General features: G+C 39.0%; 1 protein-coding gene across 1 annotated transcript in view; it reads right to left on the bottom strand.

The window, feature by feature from the left end:
- Positions 1-877: 877 nt before the first annotated feature.
- Positions 878-21,768, bottom strand: part of EFEMP1 (EGF-like fibulin extracellular matrix protein 1) — a 147,639-nt gene continuing 126,748 nt past the window's right edge. Inside the window, exons 5-11 of the mRNA XM_077282766.1 lie at positions 21,594-21,716; positions 20,742-20,861; positions 18,223-18,342; positions 10,483-10,602; positions 8,870-8,996; positions 6,291-6,486; positions 878-3,217 (exon numbers count right to left, since the gene is read on the bottom strand). Of these exons, the coding sequence (XP_077138881.1) occupies positions 3,056-3,217; positions 6,291-6,486; positions 8,870-8,996; positions 10,483-10,602; positions 18,223-18,342; positions 20,742-20,861; positions 21,594-21,716 (968 nt within the window). The 3' untranslated portion in view covers positions 878-3,055. The remainder of the gene's footprint in view (positions 3,218-6,290; positions 6,487-8,869; positions 8,997-10,482; positions 10,603-18,222; positions 18,343-20,741; positions 20,862-21,593; positions 21,717-21,768) is intronic.

Here is a 21,768-nt window from a genome sequence, read left to right as displayed (position 1 = left end):
AGTTTAGAAAAACTCTATATTTGAAGTTTTGTCTAAAAAATGTTTTTTCTTGGGAGTGACTTTGTCTTCATGACTTATAGGTTGGGCCATCGATGTGTGTCTAGTGGGGTTCTGATTCTTGAGACCCCTATCTGCAGAACAGAGAGGCTGCTTTTGTTAATGTACATGCAGCAATGACTGGTACTGTAGATAATCCCAATCTGAACTCCTTTACTTAAAGGGGTGTCTGTTCTAGAATGGCAAGTCTGTAGTCACTCTGTGTGCATACTTGTGAATTACCCCAGTGAATGCATTGTGCGCTGCTAGGATTCGCCGGTGTCTGCTATGGAAACGGCGGTCAAGTATGCAATATGCATATTCCCAGCCTGAATTCATCTAGTGAGCGCAGCCTCGCTCAATACACTTGTTTTGAGCAAGGCCTGTCTACTAGTTGGGTTCTGGCTGGGAGTATGCATATGGCATACGTGACTGCCGTTCCTGGTGCAAACCCCGGCGAAGTCTGCAGTCAAACATAGTGACTGCAGACTTATCATTCTAGACTGGACAGCCCCTCTAAGCAAAGAAGTTCAGATTGGGATTATCTACGGTATCAGTCATGGCTGCATGTATATAAACAAAAGTCGCCTCTCTGTTCTGCAGATAGGTGTCTCAAGGATCAGAACCCCACTAGACACACATAAGTGGCCGAACCTATAAGTCATGAAGATAAATTCACTCGAAAGAAAAATGGTTTTTCGATAAAACGCCAAATATAAAGTATTTCTAAACTGATGGATCTTGCATTAGGGGGTTAAGCAACAGCAGTACGAGGCACAAGCACATTTATTAAGACACTTGTATCCCTTCATTCTGGTGCTCAGGGTGCATTTTTCTCAAACCCCTTTAAATCAGCATTTAGGAAGGTTTGTTTTTTTAAAGCCTCCTCATATAGTATATGTACAAGAAGGAAATTGCATCTTTATATAAATTAATTTTAATGAAGTCAAATTTCTTTGAAAGGGGATAACACATATGATAAACTTCATGACTATTAATGATGAGACACATTGTAAGGGTACATTGACTTTATATCTATAATAAGAAAAGGCACTTTAATGTTTAAAGTCATTCAAACTTTTCTATAATATAGCAAACAAGACCAAAAAAGGTAATTACTATGCAGACAGGAGCACAATTCAAGAAGAAAAATAAATTTAACATATATCTACTAGAAATATATTTACATGGTATGAACAAAATATAATTGCTATAGTGCTTAGTTCTTGCATATGTTGTTTATTGTATCATCACTTACACTGGAAAGAGCCATTTACGGTAATTGCAGCAAGTTGAACTCTATGGTACGGTCACATGGCATTTTTTTTTTACTATGGTATTCTGCTAAAATCCACGTGAAATCTTCCCTGATCTGTTTTGCAATTCTTATGGCCACAGATTTCTGCTGTTAGAATATTCCATTGCAAAAATGCTCCATGTGAACGTATCCAAAGTAAAGGCTCTTAGCTTTCCTATTATGCCTGTTGTAGCAAATAACAATTCTGGAGCGTCTTTTATTAGAGCTCACTGTTCTTATTTTACTCATTCTGGAAATGTATGATTATATTGACTATTAAGTATTACCATAAGGCCATGACGATACCAGATAAGTTTGTCATAGGCAAATCTGCCATAGATTTTGTAGAGTCTACAGCAAAAATTGAAATGGTAACTACAGATTTTTTTTCTTAATAGTAAAAATGAAGGTAAGAAACTTTGTTATATATCTTCTTTAGAGAAAAATGCTTCTTTCCTCACTTAATGGCCACTTCTTATTTCCCAGCACTGATTATTCATTCTCAAAAACTACTTAAATCTCTCTACAGGTAAGGATCAAATTACACCGTCTGCTTAAAAATCAATGGAGAGAGAGGGTAGAGAAACTCAAGGGAGAAAAAGGCAGCACACACAAAAAACCTGCAAAATACAAGTCATAGAATGGCCAGAAATAGTGTAAAACTTATTTTTAAAAGCTACCTGAAAGCGATATCAGTCAGTAATGCCATCCGATTGCGGTCCACTCTTTTACATGGACCTATAGACTTGCATTGCCGATTTTGATCAAATCCCTCAGATTGAAATTGGGTATGTCTTTGTTTTTTTCCGCAGACCACTTGGTGTGTCCAGACCCAGGGAATGTTATAGCTACGAGTGCTTTCCGTGAAAACCATGAAAACCATGAATTGTGAAAACCATATGAGAAAATTGGTCATATGCATGAGCTCTAAAGTTGAAACTCTGGACTGACCAATGGCTTGGCATCACAGATTAGCCACATTGTTAAGCTACACACATGAGATGGAATTTAACGTGACATGTATTTTAGGGTTAACCTTTAGTTTTTAGGTTGGCAGTTTGAGGTGCTGCATATTGACTCGAAGATGTCATTGTCCTTACATTTTCTGCCAGAAATAAGTGACTTTTTACTTATTTTAATGGTGGAGCTATTTTCATGGTGGCAGCCAAAAAATGTAAGCACATTATGTTGAAAACCTCAAGGGGGTTGGTCCTATCAGTGACTGGCTGCTATGTCTATATGCAGATATACAGGCAAGGCTGTCAATCTCTGACTGGGACCGGCCACTGGACTCATAAATAGAGAATGAAGAGGGATTGTCATTAAATGAAAAAAAAGTTTTCTTAAATCCTTTCCCAGAAAACTATATTTCAATCTGTTCATACATTTCCAATAGGAATAACAGTGTGAAGCCACAATGTAGAATTCCAAAATTTTCCAGAATTGTGATGAAACAGAAAATCCTAATATTCGTTAAAGTAGACTTGTACAGAGCTATGAGCCTAGTAATTCTTGTTTCTGACCAGAAAATGTCTTTCTCCACTAATTGTAAGCTGTGAATAAAATTTGAGAAAAAAAAAATTGAATTCAAATTGTAATTAATTACAAAAAGATGTGAGTGGTCTATGTATACAATGTGATTAAAAGAAGAAATATCTATAAACAAAAGGTAATGTATGCAGAGTGGAATATGTTACTGCTTCCAGTGTTATGGTAAAGTTACTAGAATGGGTATGGGCCAACTATTATAGTAAGCCGTAAAATGGAACTTGACCGGTAGTTCATTAAGCTATTCACAGTCACCATTTCCAAGTCAACAATGTATTCTCTTGGTCCAGTTAGTGGTCTGATCAGGACAAGCATTGCACTCACTCCACTTGTATGCTGGAAAGTAAATGAGAATCATTAATGACGTCAGAATAATGTATTTTTATATGACTTTATTCAAATTTTAACAATTTTTATATATTTTCATATTGTACTTAGAATATTAGTTTAAAGAGGGTTTGACATGAAGTCTCTACTTGGGACACCCCTCTATTATCATTCGCTTTTATTTTGCTTATACTTAAAGTAAATGTGTCATCAAGCCAAAGCTAGACAGTTTTTATGAGTTTTTTGTATTTAGTTCTAATTTTCATTCTTTTTATCAAGTGGGTTATGGGTCATGAGAATCTCTAGGGCGTGCGTTTAGACTGATCCGCCTAATTATCAAGTGAGTCACACCCCCTCATAAAAACCATAAAAAAATTGTAGCAAATTGAAAGTCTGATATGTCTGGAAACCTATGGTGGATTTAAAAAAGAAAAAAAAATGAAATGCTTAGGGGAGCTGCGGGAACAAAATAAGAGCAAAACCTGGCCCCTTTTGACCCAGTGACAAGACCCTACTATAAGGATAAGATTCTTGACAGCAAACCTGGAAGTCTCTAGTAAATCCTGAACAACCACATACAGGTCAATGAGGTCTTTTGGACACCATTTCAATTTGCCCCCGGGCCGGACATATAGCCGGTAAAGCCCGGCGATGAAGGAAGGTAATTGCAACGCAGTCAATAATGAAGACAAACTAAACTGAGACTCCGAGGTGCCCTTGGCCAGATTGCCGCCATCAAAGGCAGCTTTCCGGGCAGGGAGCAATCATGCAGTTCTGCTGCCTACAGTAGAAAACGGCAGCGGGACCACAGGAATCCATCCTCAGCTTCCTGCCTGGCTCTTTCTATGGGACACAGGCTCGTAGCTTGTTGACGTCACCATGCAGCACGCACCTGTGTCATTGAGAAAGTTCCCAGCAAGAATAGGAAAGCAGCGATGCCACATGGGAATGTATGGAGAGGTGAGTGTGTGTGCTGTTTTTTTTTTAAAGATACTGGGGAGAAGACAATGAGGAGGGGGTTGTGAAGGGAGTAAGGGGTGTTCGAGGGACTTCAGAGACTCTTAATAAACAAATGGAGGGAGAAGGAGGACATTTAATATGGTTTTAAAATGAATTGGTGGGAGAGGATGCTGAGTCCCTGATAGCATCATATCGAATTGTGGGGTGGGAGAAGACGCTCTTAGGGACTAAATACCTAGTAATACCCTCCTCCACCGCCAATTCATTACAAGTCCCTGATAATGTCTTTTCTTACCCCACCATTAATTCTAATATAATCAAGGACTTATAACGAATGGAGGGGCACAGGACAGGGGCTAAAACTATGTGTATATTAATGGTGTGGTACATATTTGTATTCAGGGGCGCACTGAGGGGGATTTTTATTCAGGAGACAAATGTATACATACAACATATGTGACCTCATTATATTTAGGATTGTGGTCTGACCAGATGGAGAAGATGTAACAGAAAATGTCTCTAATCAGACGAGACATTAGCGGACACTGGATGTAAGTATTTATTATATATATGTACTGTATGACTCGGAGTAAATCTCCTTTTTATGAAATCCCTTGTGCTACATTATTGTAATCTGTCCGTGTGCTGTCAGATTTCTTTTATTGGATGGCAAATGGACTCAAGAGTTTCATAGATTCATTCACACATCCATGAAAATCACGGATTTGTGACTGAGATCTATGAGGTTCAGAGCATGTCCTGTTCTGATCCAATTTTGAGGACATACTCAATGGGTCTATGTGCTGTCCAAGAAAAAAATCGGGCAGCACACATACACTTCACACAGATACAGGAATGTAGCGTTGTTATATATAGCACAGTCCCTTAATGTATAGTGTACTCACTTATTATGTATTGCCCAGTCCTTAATTACATAGTTTTCTCTTTTATTATATATAACACCTTTGCTTAATATGTAGCATCCTCTCTAATTATCTACAACATCGTCCCTTATTATATAGCATCTTTTGTTGTTACGTACAGCGCTGTCCCATTATTACATATTATCATCTCTTGTTATGCATAGCACCCTCCCTTACAAAGCGTATTCTTGCTATTTTTGTTAATCACAGTGCCCTCTCTTTAGTCCTCTCTTGTTACGGTAGCTTTTCCATGATCCATCAGCTATCATTTCAGATTATATCTAACAAGACATGACATTTTACAATAAAGAACAAGGCGCTATAAATAACAAAAATAATGAGTATCCAATATGTAAGAGACGGCGCTATGTAAAATATATTATATAAACTGTATATGTATCTGTATATACAGTATATCTGTAGCTTTGTTGCCACAGAAGGAGGAGGGCTCAGACACATTTCTTGCACTGGGGCCCCAAGCTGTCAGTGTCTGCCCCTGATGTGTCATACCATGCATGGATCTAACACAGTTTCATGACTTGTTTCATTATTAACTGAGGCCATGCTGCAAATGTGAACACAATCTAGCATAGAGCTGTGCCAGACCTAGCTTGGCAATGTATTACATCGTCAGTCATTCCTTCAAACAAACATGTAATACTAAACTTGCAGTGCATCAGCTACTGCAGAGATAGTCTATAATATCCAGTCACAAATTTTTCTGCCAATAACAGCTGTCCAACTGCGGTTTTAGAAGCCCTGATACTTCCGTACTGTCCTGATGAACTGTTATTAGCTTTTTTCCACCAGGCCAAGACTTTTTTTTTGTACGAGTTACATACATCATTTTTGATATTTCCTAAACTTTTCTTAGGTGCTACATTCTTATGGGAGGCAGTGGAGTTCAATTCACCATATTTGAGATACAGTATAACTGAATCTAAGTATAAACTTTAGTGAAAAAGAGCTGACAGAGGTGACCGTGACAATGCATTACCACAATGTGTTGTATGGAAAGTGACCATGTTGACCATCTGCATTAGCAAAAGATCTGCAGTTATTTCTTTAGTACGTGTGAAGGACTCTCTTTGGAATAATAGCAATCTTTGGTGCTTCCATCTTTAGAAACTTAAGAATAGGAATTATGAAATCTTCAATTAAATACAACCAACAAAAACATGTTGATTAAATAAACTCACCCGTAAGTAGAAGTCTCCATTTTCATTTCCAGATTTAATCCTGAAGGTGTTAATTGTATTAGTGTAGATCAATGTAGCCTGAACTTGGAAGATGTCAGAAGGTACAGCTCGGTTGGATCTGATACTCATGTATTTGTGGACAATGCTGTATGGTTGTTCTCGACACAAAGGATTTGTAACATGGCATACACAACGGCTGAAACAAAAAAATATATTCTTTTTAAAACATTAAATGTCAATGATAAATGGTCATAAATTCATTCCATATGAACAAATAAATGTCCTAATAGTATCAAACATCTTCAAATAGTTGTGGGTGCAGCAGTCTATAGTCTTCCAGTCTTTCACGCCAGTCTTGATGAGGAGGCTGGGTGGAATTTGAGGCTCTTCTTAATGAATCAACATCGTCTGACAAGTGTTGTGCCTATCTGTGTGCCTCCACTTAAGAGCATCTGAGGAGTGTCGTGCATGTCTGTGTGCCACCACACCTTATGACCTTGATAAGTGTTGGTGGCCACGACCCCATCCTGCCCTAGCACTGCTCACTTTGTCGGAGCTAGGCATAGATGTAAAGAGAATGGTAAAAATTGTGAAATGTTTGGCCAGATTCAAGTTACGCCCAAACTATGCAACTTTTCAAAGCTTGCATAAAAGCATTGATGAATCGGACCCATTGAGTTATCCATAACTATAAACCGTTTGGCCCTGATTTTTTTACATCAGGGATAAAAGCTTGAAAATCTATCTTAAAGGGGGTTAATCAGCTCTTTAAAAGTTATGGCCTATCCTTTCAGTAGACCATCAATATTAGATCAGTAGAAATCTGACTCTAAGCATCCCTATGATCAGCAGTTTATGAAGTGGCAATGGCACACCATTAAACATTAAATGGTTTGCCAGCAACAGCCTAACACTTTAAAGTGTGGCATAGGTGGCTTGTGACAAGAAGTATCTGTATTGATCTAAGTTATTGTACCTGCACTTATCACACTAGATATGCAAATTGCCTCTTCAAAGTGGAAGAGGACTAGAACTCTAGTGCCACTTATTGGAAGAGGCAATCCTAAAAGTTACTATTGACTAGGGATGAGTGAATAGCTTTGGATAACTTCTTATCCGAATAGCTATAGAGCTTACCGAATAGCTGCATGGGAAACCCGGATACCTGGAGCTCTCACAATAATCAGCTGTTCGATGCCATAGCTGCATGTGTTGTGGCTGTGTGACAATCACAACACATGCATGGAGAACCTGTGTGTTGTGACTGTCACACAGCCGTAACACATGCAGCTATGGCGCCGAATAGCTGATTATCGGGAAAGCTCCATGTATCTGGGTTTCGGTAGGCTCTATAGCTATTTGGATAAGGAGTTATCCGAACCTATTTGCTCATCCCTACTATCGACCCTTTTATGAGGCTTGCCATATAACTTAGGATAAAACCACAAAAAATAGCTCTTATTCACCAAAACACGGAGGACCGTGAGGCAAGCCGATTCTAAAAAAGAGTCCTCCAAACATAAATTTGCAAAACAACATAATTTTTTTAAATTACACAATTTTTAAGAAATCCATAAGAGGACAGTTGGAGATGAGAGGAAACCTTGCAGAAAAGATGGAAACAGCAAAACAATGGACAGATGAACTGAATTGAATCAATTTCCAGACAGTAAATGCAGAAAAAACACATCCAACACTGCACATGTCCCTGAGGTGATAATACTATTGGAAATGTGTATAAAGAGAATACACATACAAATCTATATCCTCCTGTACAGCACAGTTTTTGCACTATGCACTTTATTTGGCAGAATTAATACTGTGTACTAATTGATTCAATTCACTTCATCTGTGCAGTGTTTTGCTGTTTCCATCTTTTCTGCAAGGTTTGCTCTCATCTCCAACTGTTTAGATCTCACTCAGACATGAAATTCTTTAAAAAAGACTAGTTTCTGCTAAGAACAACTAGGTATGTCTCAGGTAGCTTAAATTGTGGTATCGAAAACCTGCTATTACAGTTACTTATTCCATCAGTGGCCCAATCCATGATTTAACATGCTACCACATCCTAATGGAAGCAGGCCAAGCCAAACCATGATATAGCTCCTGATTTGGCCACCAAAAACTTCCTGCACTTTGAGAATTTGTCCTGCTTTTTTAACTCCATCATTTGTTGGAAAAAAACACTTAAAACATGACTACCAGTAGACTTCTGGTTCTAGTGAGAGCACCTTTCCCACTGGCGCCTATGACATTTTTTTTTTACCAGTATGTCATTTTTGAATAGTTGAACATTTTTCAGATTTTGAGAAGGAAGTAATGTTCTTCAAAAACTACTGAAAAGAAGTCTTTTTCTTTTCTATTTTATTTAACCTGTTTGTGCATAACTCCTCGGAAATGACTACTTTAGCCAACCCTCCCCACGCTAAGCTTTGATTTACTGATTTGTTGTTAACACCATTTGCAAATAATACAAATCCCTCCCATGCTTAAGGTAGCTCACACCATGCAGATGTCTGGACAGAAATATTTCAAATTTATACTTTCACACAATTTTTTTTTTACCTGCGTCTACTTACTTATCTGACATACGAACATAAGGGTCTTGGCAGGGGTTTGCTGGGTAACATCGGAATCCCCCAAAATAATTCCAACATGTGGCATCTTCCCCACAGTCATGAGTGTTACTTTCACATTCATTTATGTCTGTAGATATATTAAATAGAACAAAATGTTTTTTTTAATAACTGCTAAAAATTTTGTTTCAAGGTATTTCATTAACCTGATAAGGATGCAGGTGTTTTGGGCATTGAGACAACATCAATTTTTTCACTGTGTTTCAAGAGTGAAAACTTGATAATTTTTCTGGCAATGTTTTCCTTGTTGTAGGTGGACTATTTTTTATGTACCATCTAAGGGTACATACAATGTATTAAAAAAAAATTTTTTTCAGGAGAATGGAAAAAAACTGAAATTTCACTATTTTGAGTATTATTTGTTGGGTTTTGTTTTTATTTTATTTCAATACTTCTTTTGAACACTAAACTCATAATTTACCCTTATTTTTAGTCTCACAAGGGAACTTGATCATTGATTTGCCCGATCATTGGTATTGTTATACACTACAAAACTTCTGCATTTCATTGTCTTACACCTGTCAGCAAAAAAGGCCTTGCCTGGATTATTAAGATGGAAGACCTAAGAGCCTTCATTATTTTCCGACTGCAGTGGAAACACATTGTCAATCTGAACCGGGGAGCCATCTGGGTGTGATGGGTAGTCTCCCACCCTAGCTGTTAGAGGGGTTATGTACTACTTGGACAACTTCTCCTCATTCCCCATGTTTGGCCCCGTTAAAATAAAAAAGCTTATACTCACCTCCAGTGCTGGCGCCATTTCAGTGGTGTCGGCACTTGCTCCCCTGCGTATCACATGAGGTTGTTCCATGTCACAAGCCCTGTGCCCAATCAGCGCCGACCTCACTGAACCTGCCTTTAGACGTATAAGAAATTAACAGGAAGTAAGCGGCCATAAAAAGCCGCCACTGACTGAGGTTTACAGGAGACTAGTCGGACAGGTGGGTCCTCTGTGGCTTCTCCTCACCCGTTGCTAGTGGCCGACAGGTCTCTAATTACTTTATACATGTACGCAGGGATAGATTTGTCACTTTTTCTATCCTTATGTGGAATGAATTGTGCACTTCAGCCTTTATCCTTATACTGTATAAGCATAACATGGCACTGCTTATTTTAGAGTTCCTTTGATAGCCCCTTTGATCGTCTGCACTAGACCAGTCATAGCTGCACATTTTCATTGTTTTAACGCTCTCTGAGTATTCAGCAGTTTGTGAAACAATGCCAGGCTTGTTTTTTTTTACAAGTCTTTTGAATTGTATATTGAATTCTTGGACAACCACAAATTTCAGGAAATTTTATACAAAGTCAGTCCTCCACGGAACAATCCGCTCATCTCTACTCTTCACATTCTGTTTGTCAGCACAGCAAAGCTGACAAGTGAAGTGCGGAGAACAGGAACTTGTCAGTAAGTGTGAAAACGGAAAAATATCAGATTTTTCATGTGTATACCCAATTAAAAAAAAACCATAAAAAAATTTGTGATAGAATCCTGATATAAATAAAATGCAATTTTGTAATGATATGTAATAGTGGAAAAAAAAAAGTAACATACAAACCTTGACATGATCGTGTTCCAACAAGTTGATATCCTTCTGGGCACACACAGGAGAATCTTCCAGGCTCATTAACACATTGAAACTGGCACAAGTAACTGGATGTTCTGCATTCATCGATGTCTATTAAATAAGACAGTTACAATGGGAACACTGGCAATAAATGTGTTCATGTGTGTTTGTCTTTCAGCAAGTAATTAGAAATAAATTACTAAGCATGTTGACAGACTTCATTACAAGAAGAAAGCTGTACGGCAAACACTGGCCTTATCAAAGGGAAAGTCTTATGTATTTAATTTTAGCTTAATTAAATATAAGTTTATTGGGGTGCCTTCCCACGGATTGTATTTACTGCTGTTGATATGTTTGGGGGGTGCAGATTTCACCCTAGGGGTTCGCTCACACTTGCATATAAAAAAAAATTGGTTCCATTCTCATCTAGGAGAGCGGGACGATTTTTTTCTCACTTGTCCGTGTGCTGTCTGTTTTTTTACTTAGCAGCTATTAATCTTTTATATGATTCATATACACTTTCCTATACTACAGAACTGTAGTGTATCTGTAAAAATAGGATGCCACTCTGACATTCCATATGGAATGTGATTTTTTTTCTCACACCTATTAAATTTTTCGAGTGAAATCGCAGCACAGTGAATACGGTTGAGAAAAAATGTGCCGATCTGCACGGCCTCATTGAAAAACGTTGGTCAGAGTGCAATCTGATTTTTTTATCTGACTACACTCGTGTATTTTATATGCAAAATGTAAGCGAACCATAAAATTCACAATTACATCTATAGCATAAATTTCCTTTACTATGGATTTCACACCTACAAATCTTGTCAATTTGCTTTGTAGATATTTTTAATAATGCGTGCATGAGGTTTCTTATATCTTCACATGTAAAGCGACATGGAAAAAATGGCACTATAAAAATGTCTAATAATAATAATAATAATAATCTTTTGCACTATGTAGCAGTAGAGAGTAGAGAAATATGGACACAATGATGAGTGAGGCCTTGACCTGTCAGCCTGACTGTGGTTCCTGTCCAACTTCCACCTTTTCAAAATAAATGTTCCATAATTCGGGCGCAGTTATCTACGATTTAGTAAGTGTTTGAGACACTAGTATATGAGTTCAGACACAAGTCCTGTGGAGTACATGCATTAATGGATCAAAGAGTGGCAACAAAATATTATACTGGTCCTTTAAATGTATCGCTGATCCATATATAAGTCTTCGATACGGGTCCACTGGTCAAAGCACACTTTGACAGGGGAACCTGTTAGGTGAGTACCTTCACCACAACCAGCTCTCTCATTGTGGGCATCGTCTGTCTTACTCTGAAAGATTGTAGCATTCCCGAAAAAATAATGTTTGAAAGAAGCCATTAATGGGGAGACAACCAGTAATCTGGGCTTTCATCCCCTCTCCACCTGACTTTTCTTCAGCTGTCATCTCCTTACCAATTACTTCCTCCTCCTCTCTTCTCGAGCATTCCCTAAACACATGTTGGTGCCAGCTGCTCCCTTCTTTTATCTCTAGCTGCTCCCTTCAGTAATCTTATTTTAATTTAAATCTGACATGTGGATCCAGAGATTTGGACCGATTTTATTTAGTGCTAATTTTTATGATGTTTACCAAAGCGGCGTTGTCAACAGAATTTTATGGGGTGAATTTGTAGGCTGCTCTGCATTATTACCCTGTGAGCAACACACCTTTGGGAAAGACCATAAAAAATAGCACTAAACAAAAAGGCCCCACATCTCTGGACCCGGATGTTAGATGCAAAAAAAAAAAAGAATGACTCAGCTTGCCACTTTTGACTTGGTGACAGGTCCTCTTTAATCACCCTATAGGTAAGAGTGTCGAAAATGATTCCGCCACTCTCTAACAAATACTAAAGGGAACCGTACAACTTCTCCAGGATGCCCCAAGCCATTACCATGTGATTATTGGTACCATTGTACCCTTCCTAAAGGTACCGTCACACTCAGCGACGCTGCAGCGATATAAACAACGAGCCGATCGCTGCAGCGTCGCTGTTTAGATCGCTGTAGAGATGTCAAACACAGCAGCTCCACAACGATGCAGGAGTGATCCAGTGACGTAGCGGTGACTCACTTATCGTTCTCACAGGTCGTTAGCTCCATGTAAAACATTGCTGGCATCGTTGCATTTGCTGTCAAACACGACGATACACGCCGACCTGACGACCAAATAAAGTTCTGGACTTCTAGCTCCAACCAGCGATATCACAGAGGGATCCAGATCGCTGCTGCGTGTCAAACACAACGAGATCGCTATCCAGGACGCTGCAACATCACGGATCGTTGTCGTTCTCGTTGTAAAGTTGCTGAGTGTGAAGGTACCTTAACAAGTCCAATTTGTTGTGCTATTCATTTCTTCATATGCCAAAAATCAGTTGTATAACTGCAGTGCTGATATGCTAATTAGTGGGTGACTAGTCGTGGGGGTATTGTTTTCTCCAGAGTAATCATCTCACTTATCATGTTGGTGTAAGTAACATGACTTGCAGGAGCGACATTGATGCTAGTCTCTGTCTCCCTGAAAATGCTTATTAGTGGGATGATTAGTTTGGGTAAAACAATGTCCCCACAACTAGTCATCCACTATTGCCACTGCAGTTATAAAATAGTTTCTTGGCTTATGAAGAGATCATTGATACAAAAAATAGGGCTTGCTAGGAAGAGAATAATGGTAGCGATAATTACAATGTGGTGCTTTGGGGGCCTAGAGAAGCTGTCAGGTTCTCTTCAGTTCTCTTTCTAAACACAAAGAGGGGGAGACTTGTTAATCAAGTAAGTAACAGGCCCTGTTTTAGTGGATACAAAGCATGTATATTTTACTAAGGTACCCATTCACTTAAATGCATACTGTGCAATACTAAAAGCACCTGCTGCTTGGGAATTGAGTAAATGAACAGAGTTGAGAAATAAGATTTGCATCAAGCACCACATCAGTAGTCTGTGGCTGCCAGTCAAGAGTCTTGCAAACCTTGTCTCTGCGCACTATCTCAGCATCTGTTTGTACTATCCCAGCATCTCTACTAGCACGCATGACGTTGTTCCATGCAAACTAATTAAAAGAGGCAGATAGGAAGAGATTTGCAGAGCTTTCGTTCAGTATGCACTACCAACATGGACAATGGGCATCGGTAGCTACGCACTACAAACATGGACACTGGACATCGGTGGCCATGCACTACCAACATGGACACTGGACATTGGTGACCACGCAGTACGAAGATGGACGCTGAACATTGGTTGTCAGGCACTACCAACATAGACACTGAACATCGGTGGCCATGCACTACCAACATTGACACTGGATATTGGTAACCACGTGGTACCAGCATGGACACTGGAGATCAGTGACCATGCGCTGCCAACATGGACACTGGACATCGGTGGCTACACCCTTCCAATATGGACTCTGGACATTGGTAGCCATGCACTACCAACATGGACACTGGACATCGGTAACAATGTGTTACCAACATGGACACTTGACATCGGTGACCATGCGCTGCCAACATGGACACTGGACATTGGTGGCCACACGAAACCAAACATGGACACTGGACATCGGTGGCCAGGCACTACAAACATGGATACTGGACATTGGTGGCCACACCCTTCCAACATGGATGCTGAACATTGGTGGCCACACCCTTCCAACATGGACACTGGACATCAGTGGCCACGTGCTGCCAACATGAACACTGGACATCGGTGGTCAGGCACTACCAACATGGACACTGGTGGTCAGGCACTACCAACATGGACACTGGACATCGGTGGCCAGGCCCTAGCAACATGGACACAGGACATTGGTGGTCAGGCACTACCAACAGGGAGACTGGACATCAGTGGCCAGGCCCTAGCAACATGAACACTGGACATTGGTGGCCGCGCACTTCCAACATGGACACTGGACTAGGGTCTAGCAAATATTTTTGCACAACTCTAAAATTGGATGAAAATATCAATCGGGATTGATGGGGTCCCAACACTGGACCAGTTGATCATTGATAAAGTTTTTTTTACTTAAAAAAGGCTGTTATGGTAAAATTCATCATATTATAATATGCTAATAAATTGAATTCATATTAAGAACTGTATGTAAAATATTAAAATATCAAATAATTTAAATTTTTTTCCAAAGTCTGACTTTTCTGCCAGACATTTTTGTTTTCTTTGTCCTATCAATACACATGCCTTTAAAATATCACATGTGTTATCTGTTGAATGAAACAAACCGGGAACATAATGTGTTTATCTCTTAATCATTTTTTGTTTATTTCCCAAACAGATGCAACACTAAGTGAAACGCCTCGGCAGTTCAACATGATTCAACACAATTTGTTTAAAATGTGGAAATATTTACACATTAGGAAAATAATTTTCAACCTGTCAATTTTTTTCTGTGCTTTCCGAGGATGCTGGGATTTTATTTGCAGCTACATAGTAGGCGGCATGCCATCAGCAGCTGATAATCTTTGCATTAGACTATGTTCACAAGACCATATTTTCGGTCCGAGTGCTGTCTGTGGAAAAAAAATGACATCACACAGACCGGATGAAACTCACCCATTCAAGTCTACGGATGTGCATTAAAAATCGGACCCCATATGGATCAACCATATAGCATCCATTTTTTATGGACACATCGCCAATATTAACATAGGAAACTGTTTTTGATTTTGTACATTTTATTCTCTGCTGATGTCTGAAAACAAATGCTATGCTGCCTCTATTCTTGCTTTTTTCCTCCTTCCTTTCCACTATATTCGCTAATTTAATGTCCGACCAGCGGGTTTTCATACAAATTAGTAATCTACTACAATTTGGATGATTGTTGGCTTGTGGCACTTTCCTATCCAGGAATTTGGACAAACGACATTAAGATCTTTTTGATTGAGGGCTTATTCAGATGACAATTTTCACACAGATCAAGTGTCCATGTGAAAAAAAAAACGCAGCATGCACTATTCTGTTCTGAGTCTTGTAGAAAACATTTAAAAAATCAAATCCCATACGAAACATCTGGATTGCAACCAATTTTTGCAGACATATATGGATAGAAATCGTACAATTTTTCCAGAGAAAAACCTGAGGACTTTTTATTTGCTAATCTGACCCTCTCCTTAACCCTTTCTTTTCTCCTAGACCTGATTATGATTTGTTTATTGATTGTTGCTGAGTGCTGAATTGTATATTTTCTTTCCAAGTCTCTGCTATGTGAAACCTGTGTTTTTTGTATTTGTTGCAATATTTCAATAAAAAGAAAATTAATTAGAAAAAAAACCCCAAAGTCATACAGATGCCATATAAATAATTTTTTTTTGGGATGAAAATTGGATCATTTTTATAGGCTTGTGTGAACGGGTAGCCTTAAAGTGTCTGTGCATTCTAAGCCTACAAATAAAATATTCTAGGTGCCTGATCATTTCTTAGTATAATATCAGTGTAAATTATCCATTAAAGTGTGAAAATATCATTGTTTAGTTATCAGTTACTGACTTCAGAATGTGATGATTATACCGGTAAGTGCCGCTAAAGGGGTGATACTGTTGGATGTCATCATTTCATACCACTGACTGGCTAGAAGAATTTTGTTTATAAAGAGGTTCTTCAGTGGCTGCAGTGTCTTCTACAGTATCGTGCCTCAGCTGCTGCAGAACAGGTTGTGCAGCTGTCATCATGTTGACTGCATCATACTAGAATAGCATACCTGCACAATATCCGTGGCATGCCACATATTCAAACAGGGAGCAGACGCGCTAGACAGACAAGGTAGATGCTGTGGTATGCTACTCTAATATCCCACGACTCTCTCAATCAAGCTGTCATGGTTGGGAAGCTTATGCTTTATAAAGACATTATTCAGCAGCTGAGGTGTTTATTACAAAGAGTAGATCTGTCATTACTGTAGAAGACATCGCATGGTTTCAAGATCTGTTCTAAAGTGGTTGTCCCATCAGGACAGCCCTTGTTCATTTGCTCTACTAGAAACATGGACAGTCGCCACTTGGGCCAATCTCCTGTAAGCCAACAAACAGCAGCTCTTATTATAGAAGACGTAGGCCAACCATGTATTATATGGATGGCCATTCACTGGAATGTCTGCCATATAATATATACTTTCCCTGTCTGAGTTTTCTTACTGACAAAGTCATATTTTCTAATGGGCACAAGGCTGGTAATCACCCAATTGCTATATTAGCTCCTATATTTACAATGTAAGCACGCATTCTGGGTAGTTACAGTATATAGTCTAGTTGTGATGCCATTTCCCTGGTGATTTTAGTAAACCAGAAGCAAATGGTTGTCAGCTATAAAGGTGAAAATGATGTTTGACATTGCTTTATCCCTTTATGTGTTAGTTTTAGCAACGGCTAAGAGCAGTAGGGTTCAATGCACGAGCTCCAGTCAAGAAGCCTTTTATCTCTGCAAAGCACCGGAAGGTCCGACTTGAGTTTGCCAAAAAACACAGCCAATGGAAAGACACAGATTGGTTCAAGGTGTTGTGGTCAGATGAATTCATGTTCAATCTGTTTGGTAATGATGTAAGGTCCCAAAGCCTACAGCGAACCATGGTGGTGGCAATGTCATGGTTTAGGGCTGTTTTTCTGCATCTGCCATTGGCCGTATGCATAGAATTGATGGAAATATGAATGATACCATGTACAAGGACATACTAGAAAATGTACTGCTGCCACATGGTAAAAACAAAGTAGACAGGGGCTGGAAATTCCAGCAAGGCACACATCCAATATAGTCAAAAATTGGTTGGCAAAGAATAATGTTTGCCGGTTGCAATGACCAAGCCAGTCACCTGATTTAAACCCTATAGGGCACCTTTGGGATGAGTTAGTGTGATGAGTTGGGGCTAGTGATGGGCGAGTATGCTCGTTACTCGAGATTTCCCAAGCATGCTCGGGTGTTCGCTGAGTATTTGGGCGTGCTCGGAGATTTAGTTTGTGATGCATGATTTGTAGCTGCTAGACAGCCTGAATGCATGTGGGAATTCCCTAACAAACAGGCAATCCCTGCATGTGTACAAGTTGTCTAGCAGCCGCAAATCATGCAGCTGTGGCGACACAAACTAAATCTCTGAGCACGCCCAAATACTCGGAGAACACCCGAGCATGCTCGGGAAATCTGGAGTAATGAGCACACTCGCACATCACTAGTTGGGGCCCATACTCATAGCAATAAAGATGAATTGTTTGCAGATTTGCAAATGGAATGGAGCAAGATCCCACTGGATGTCTTGAATACCCGAGTGGCTTCAACACCCTGTCTGTGTGGTGTAGTAATTAAAGCAAGAGGTTATGCTACAAAATACTAAGTTATGGCATTGTAAACAATAAATTACTCTCTGTGTTGTGATCAATAATTGGTATATGCAAAACTTTTGGCAGTCAGTTTTCTTTAAGTGACCATACCTCTATTGTAAAGCATTTTGGTGAAAATTAACGTATTGCATGATGACAACTTTAAAAAAAAAAGCAAAACTTGTGGTTGCCACTATATATATATATATATATATATATATATATATATATATATATATATATATATATATATATATATATATATATATATATATATATATATAGTTTATTTCTTTGGGGGGGTTCTGAATATGAAGATGCACATTAAAAACATAACACTAAGAATTACATGAAGAGTACACGTGGACGATATTTACCTTCACAGTTGACTCTATCTCTGCTCAGTTCGTAGCCTGGATTACACTGGCACATGTATGAGCCAATCATATTATAGCATTCTTGTGCGCAGGGGCTGCTGGTGCTACATTCATCAACATCTGAAGATTTAAGTAATAAGTACATGTGTTCACGAATATCAATCATGTTAATTCATATAAAACATAAAGGGTAAGAAATAAAGGGAAGAGAAAGAGAAACCGAACTTATGCAATATTGGTCGATATAATACCTCTTATATTTTTGACAGTTAATTTCCTCTGCTCCCAAATCTAGCTTCTGTAGCCCAAATATTGTTAGTATAACCCTTTCACGAAATAGGTATGAAATTTGTGCCTTATTAATTTGGGTATTGCCAGATATATGAATAAATTTCCTGCTCAGCGATAAAAGGTAACCTGTCACCAGAAAAAAAATTGCTGCAGGGAGAAAATGAGCTGTGTTTCCCCAGGCAGCTTTTGGTTTCAGTCATAGGGGTGGCACCGATTTAGTCACCGCTCTGCCTATACAGAGCGGCAGCTGTAACTGCGCCCCTGGCCCTGACTGGCACGGCTCTGCATTGGTGCCAGCTGTCAGTCAGTACCGGGGCGTTGTTACAGCCATTGCTCTGTATATGTTGAAATCAGCTAAATGCAGATGCCAGGCAGGTTAGTAATGCTATTAACCTGCAGATTAACCCCATATCCCATATCTGCAGGTTAATAATGTTTTTTTCTGATGACAGATTCCCTTTAATAGGGTTCTATCCCTGGTATATACAGTAGGTGGCAGTCATATTATGGTAGATTCATTATATTGTTGTTTTACTAATAGTACAAGGTTTCATTTGAAGGTGCTTTCTTAAAGAGGACCTGTCATTTGCTCAAAATATTGAGTGAAAAGCTTTGTAAAAATCCTTCTTGCACTCCATTGCAGAAATATTCACATTTGTTGCTTTTGAAGTGCAGTATTTGAAATTTCTGTTTGTAGTTCAACTGTGCAATTATTCTCTTGGGTGTGCGCTTTCATCCCTCCCAGATACTTCCAATCAGAGCTCGATAGCTGATCTAACAGAATCAGTTGCTGCCAAGCTGTGATTGGCAGCATCTAGGAGGGATGGGTGAAGGCATACTCTGAAGAAAATCCCAGTTGGACTGCAAACAAAAATTTCACATATTGCGTTCCGAAAGCACACACATGTGATTATCTCTGCAATGGAATGATGAAGCACAAAACGTAAAAGCATCAGAATCAGGGGAACTTAGAGATTTTTATGAGTTGCTTCACTCAATTTTTTGAACAAGTGACAGGTCCCCTTTAAAACATAGATGCCCGTATTTACGTGGAAGTCTTATGATTATGAGTTTTTTTGCAGGTTTATATAGAACCATTATATGATTTTCCAACCACTGTGAAGTCCATAATCTGTTGACCCTACTGGGTAAGAAATTATGAAGGAAACATAACTCCACAAGGATTTATTTTGTGTCAGTTATAGACAACACACATCACATTCATATGCGCTTATTGAACACATAGTTTAGGGACCTTTTACACATATAGTTGATCTTCACTTTGCAGTTGTAATCCAATTTTTTTTAGAAAGCTTTCCTTTAGGTTTTAGAATGATGTGTCTCATGTCCATAAAGTCCTGTCATCAATTCTGGTAACTGATGTGAGGAATTAAGGATTGGTAATGATATTAGATGATCAATTCTTTGTTCTCCTAAGTAGTGATGAGTGAACGTGCTCAGATAAGGTGTTATCCGAGCATGTTCTAACAGAGTGACCTCGGCATGCTTGATTAATCTGCTTGAGTCCCCGTGCCTGCACGTCTTGCGGCTGTTCGACAGCCGCAAAACATGCATGGATCGCCTAACAAACAGGCAATCCATGCATGTGTTGTAGCTGTCAAACAGCGTGGGGACTCGAACATATTATTCGAGCACACCGAAGTCACTCTGTTAGCGCCCAATCATGAACGGATAACACCTTATCTGAGCACGTTCGCTCATCGCTACTCCTGAGTAAAGAGTAATTTCTTCCAGATGTGTTTTGACCAACAGTTATTTTATGTGTGTGGTCCTCTTTAGACTCGTACTGATGTTTGGCCAGACTTGACTTGAAAGACTTGAAATACAGTTGATATCACGTAGGTCCATGAAATCAAAAGTTCCACATTATGCTCTACAAACAATTTACGAATGTTTTTTGTACACTTGTATTGAGCGTGCTGGAAAAATCTAGTCAGATTCTGGTCGGGAGTGTCCTTGTCGCCTACATGTGGTCCCGTGACCACAGTTCCCGATGCTGACACCAGACAATTCTGACAATGCGCAGTGCTCGCTATGTGAGGATTCACAAGTCTGCAGTCACATAGGATGACTGTAGACTTGTCTTTTTAGACCAGACAACAAATTTAATGTTTTTAGTTTATGGCTGGAACAATTTTTTTTTTTTTAACTTTTTTTTTTTAAAGGTTAATTTAAAAACTTGTAAGCAATTAGATTACTGAACTTACCTACACAACTGTAATTATTAGGAGCAAGCTGAAAGCCGGTGTTACACTGGCAATAATAGGAACCAAGTGTGTTCACACAATGATGGTGACAAAATGAAGATATTGAACATTCGTCGATGTCTGCATGGTGAGATAAAGAAAAAAGCTCATAGATTCTTTATACAAATTATGTACAAATTCTTTTAGATTTCATATGTCCTTAAAGGGAACCTGTCAGCAGGATTGTGCACAGTAACCTAAACACAGTGTCAGGTCAGCGCCATTTACTGATTAAAATCATACCTTGGTTGATGAAATCCGTCTTGTGGTTGTTGTTTAATCTTTCTTTAGTGTTTTGAGTTAATGATATGCCGTGCACCAGGGCGGCCTAAGAGGGGGTCTACATTGGGTGCTATGATTAGGTATTCATAATGCAGACTGCTGACAGGTTTGTGATTCCCTCAGTAACCTGCACCCTAGTTTACATAATGAATGTATGTGCATACTGAAAAATGAAACCTGCAGGAAGGTGTCAGCCGTTGCAGCATAATCGCATGTTTACTGTGTTAATAATATCAATTTTAACCTTTTTTAATTACTGAAATAATCCTTTTCACGAAGACTTATAAGTCTTTGATCTCATACATATGACAGATAAATATGAATGGAGTTTTTGTACAGTTTGGCCCAAGGGCGCTGTATTACCACCGCACACAACATGGAGCTTTATGGTTGTATTGTGTCTCACAGTCAAATGCTGTAGACTTTCTCAGCCGATTAGTATGCACCTGTTCATATATGTAAACTATGTATGCTTTACTCTGAAGTGCTATTATCATGCATAACAGTAATGAGTCCAGCAACTTTACTCACCGATACATTGCTCTCCTCGTTTTTGGTATCCTCTGGGACACAGACAAGTGAATGATCCTCTGACATTATTGCACACTTGATCTGGTCTGCAATTGTGGGTTCCAGTTAGGCATTCATCTACATCTGTGAAAAACAAAATACATTTGATATCAGAATATTTTTAAGGTAAAGTGAT

Source organism: Ranitomeya variabilis, chromosome 2, assembly GCF_051348905.1.
Source record: "Ranitomeya variabilis isolate aRanVar5 chromosome 2, aRanVar5.hap1, whole genome shotgun sequence".
NCBI lineage: Eukaryota > Metazoa > Chordata > Amphibia > Anura > Dendrobatidae > Ranitomeya > Ranitomeya variabilis.
The sequence above is the reverse complement of the archived record's forward strand: the minus strand, read 5'-3'. Positions and strand labels throughout refer to the sequence as shown.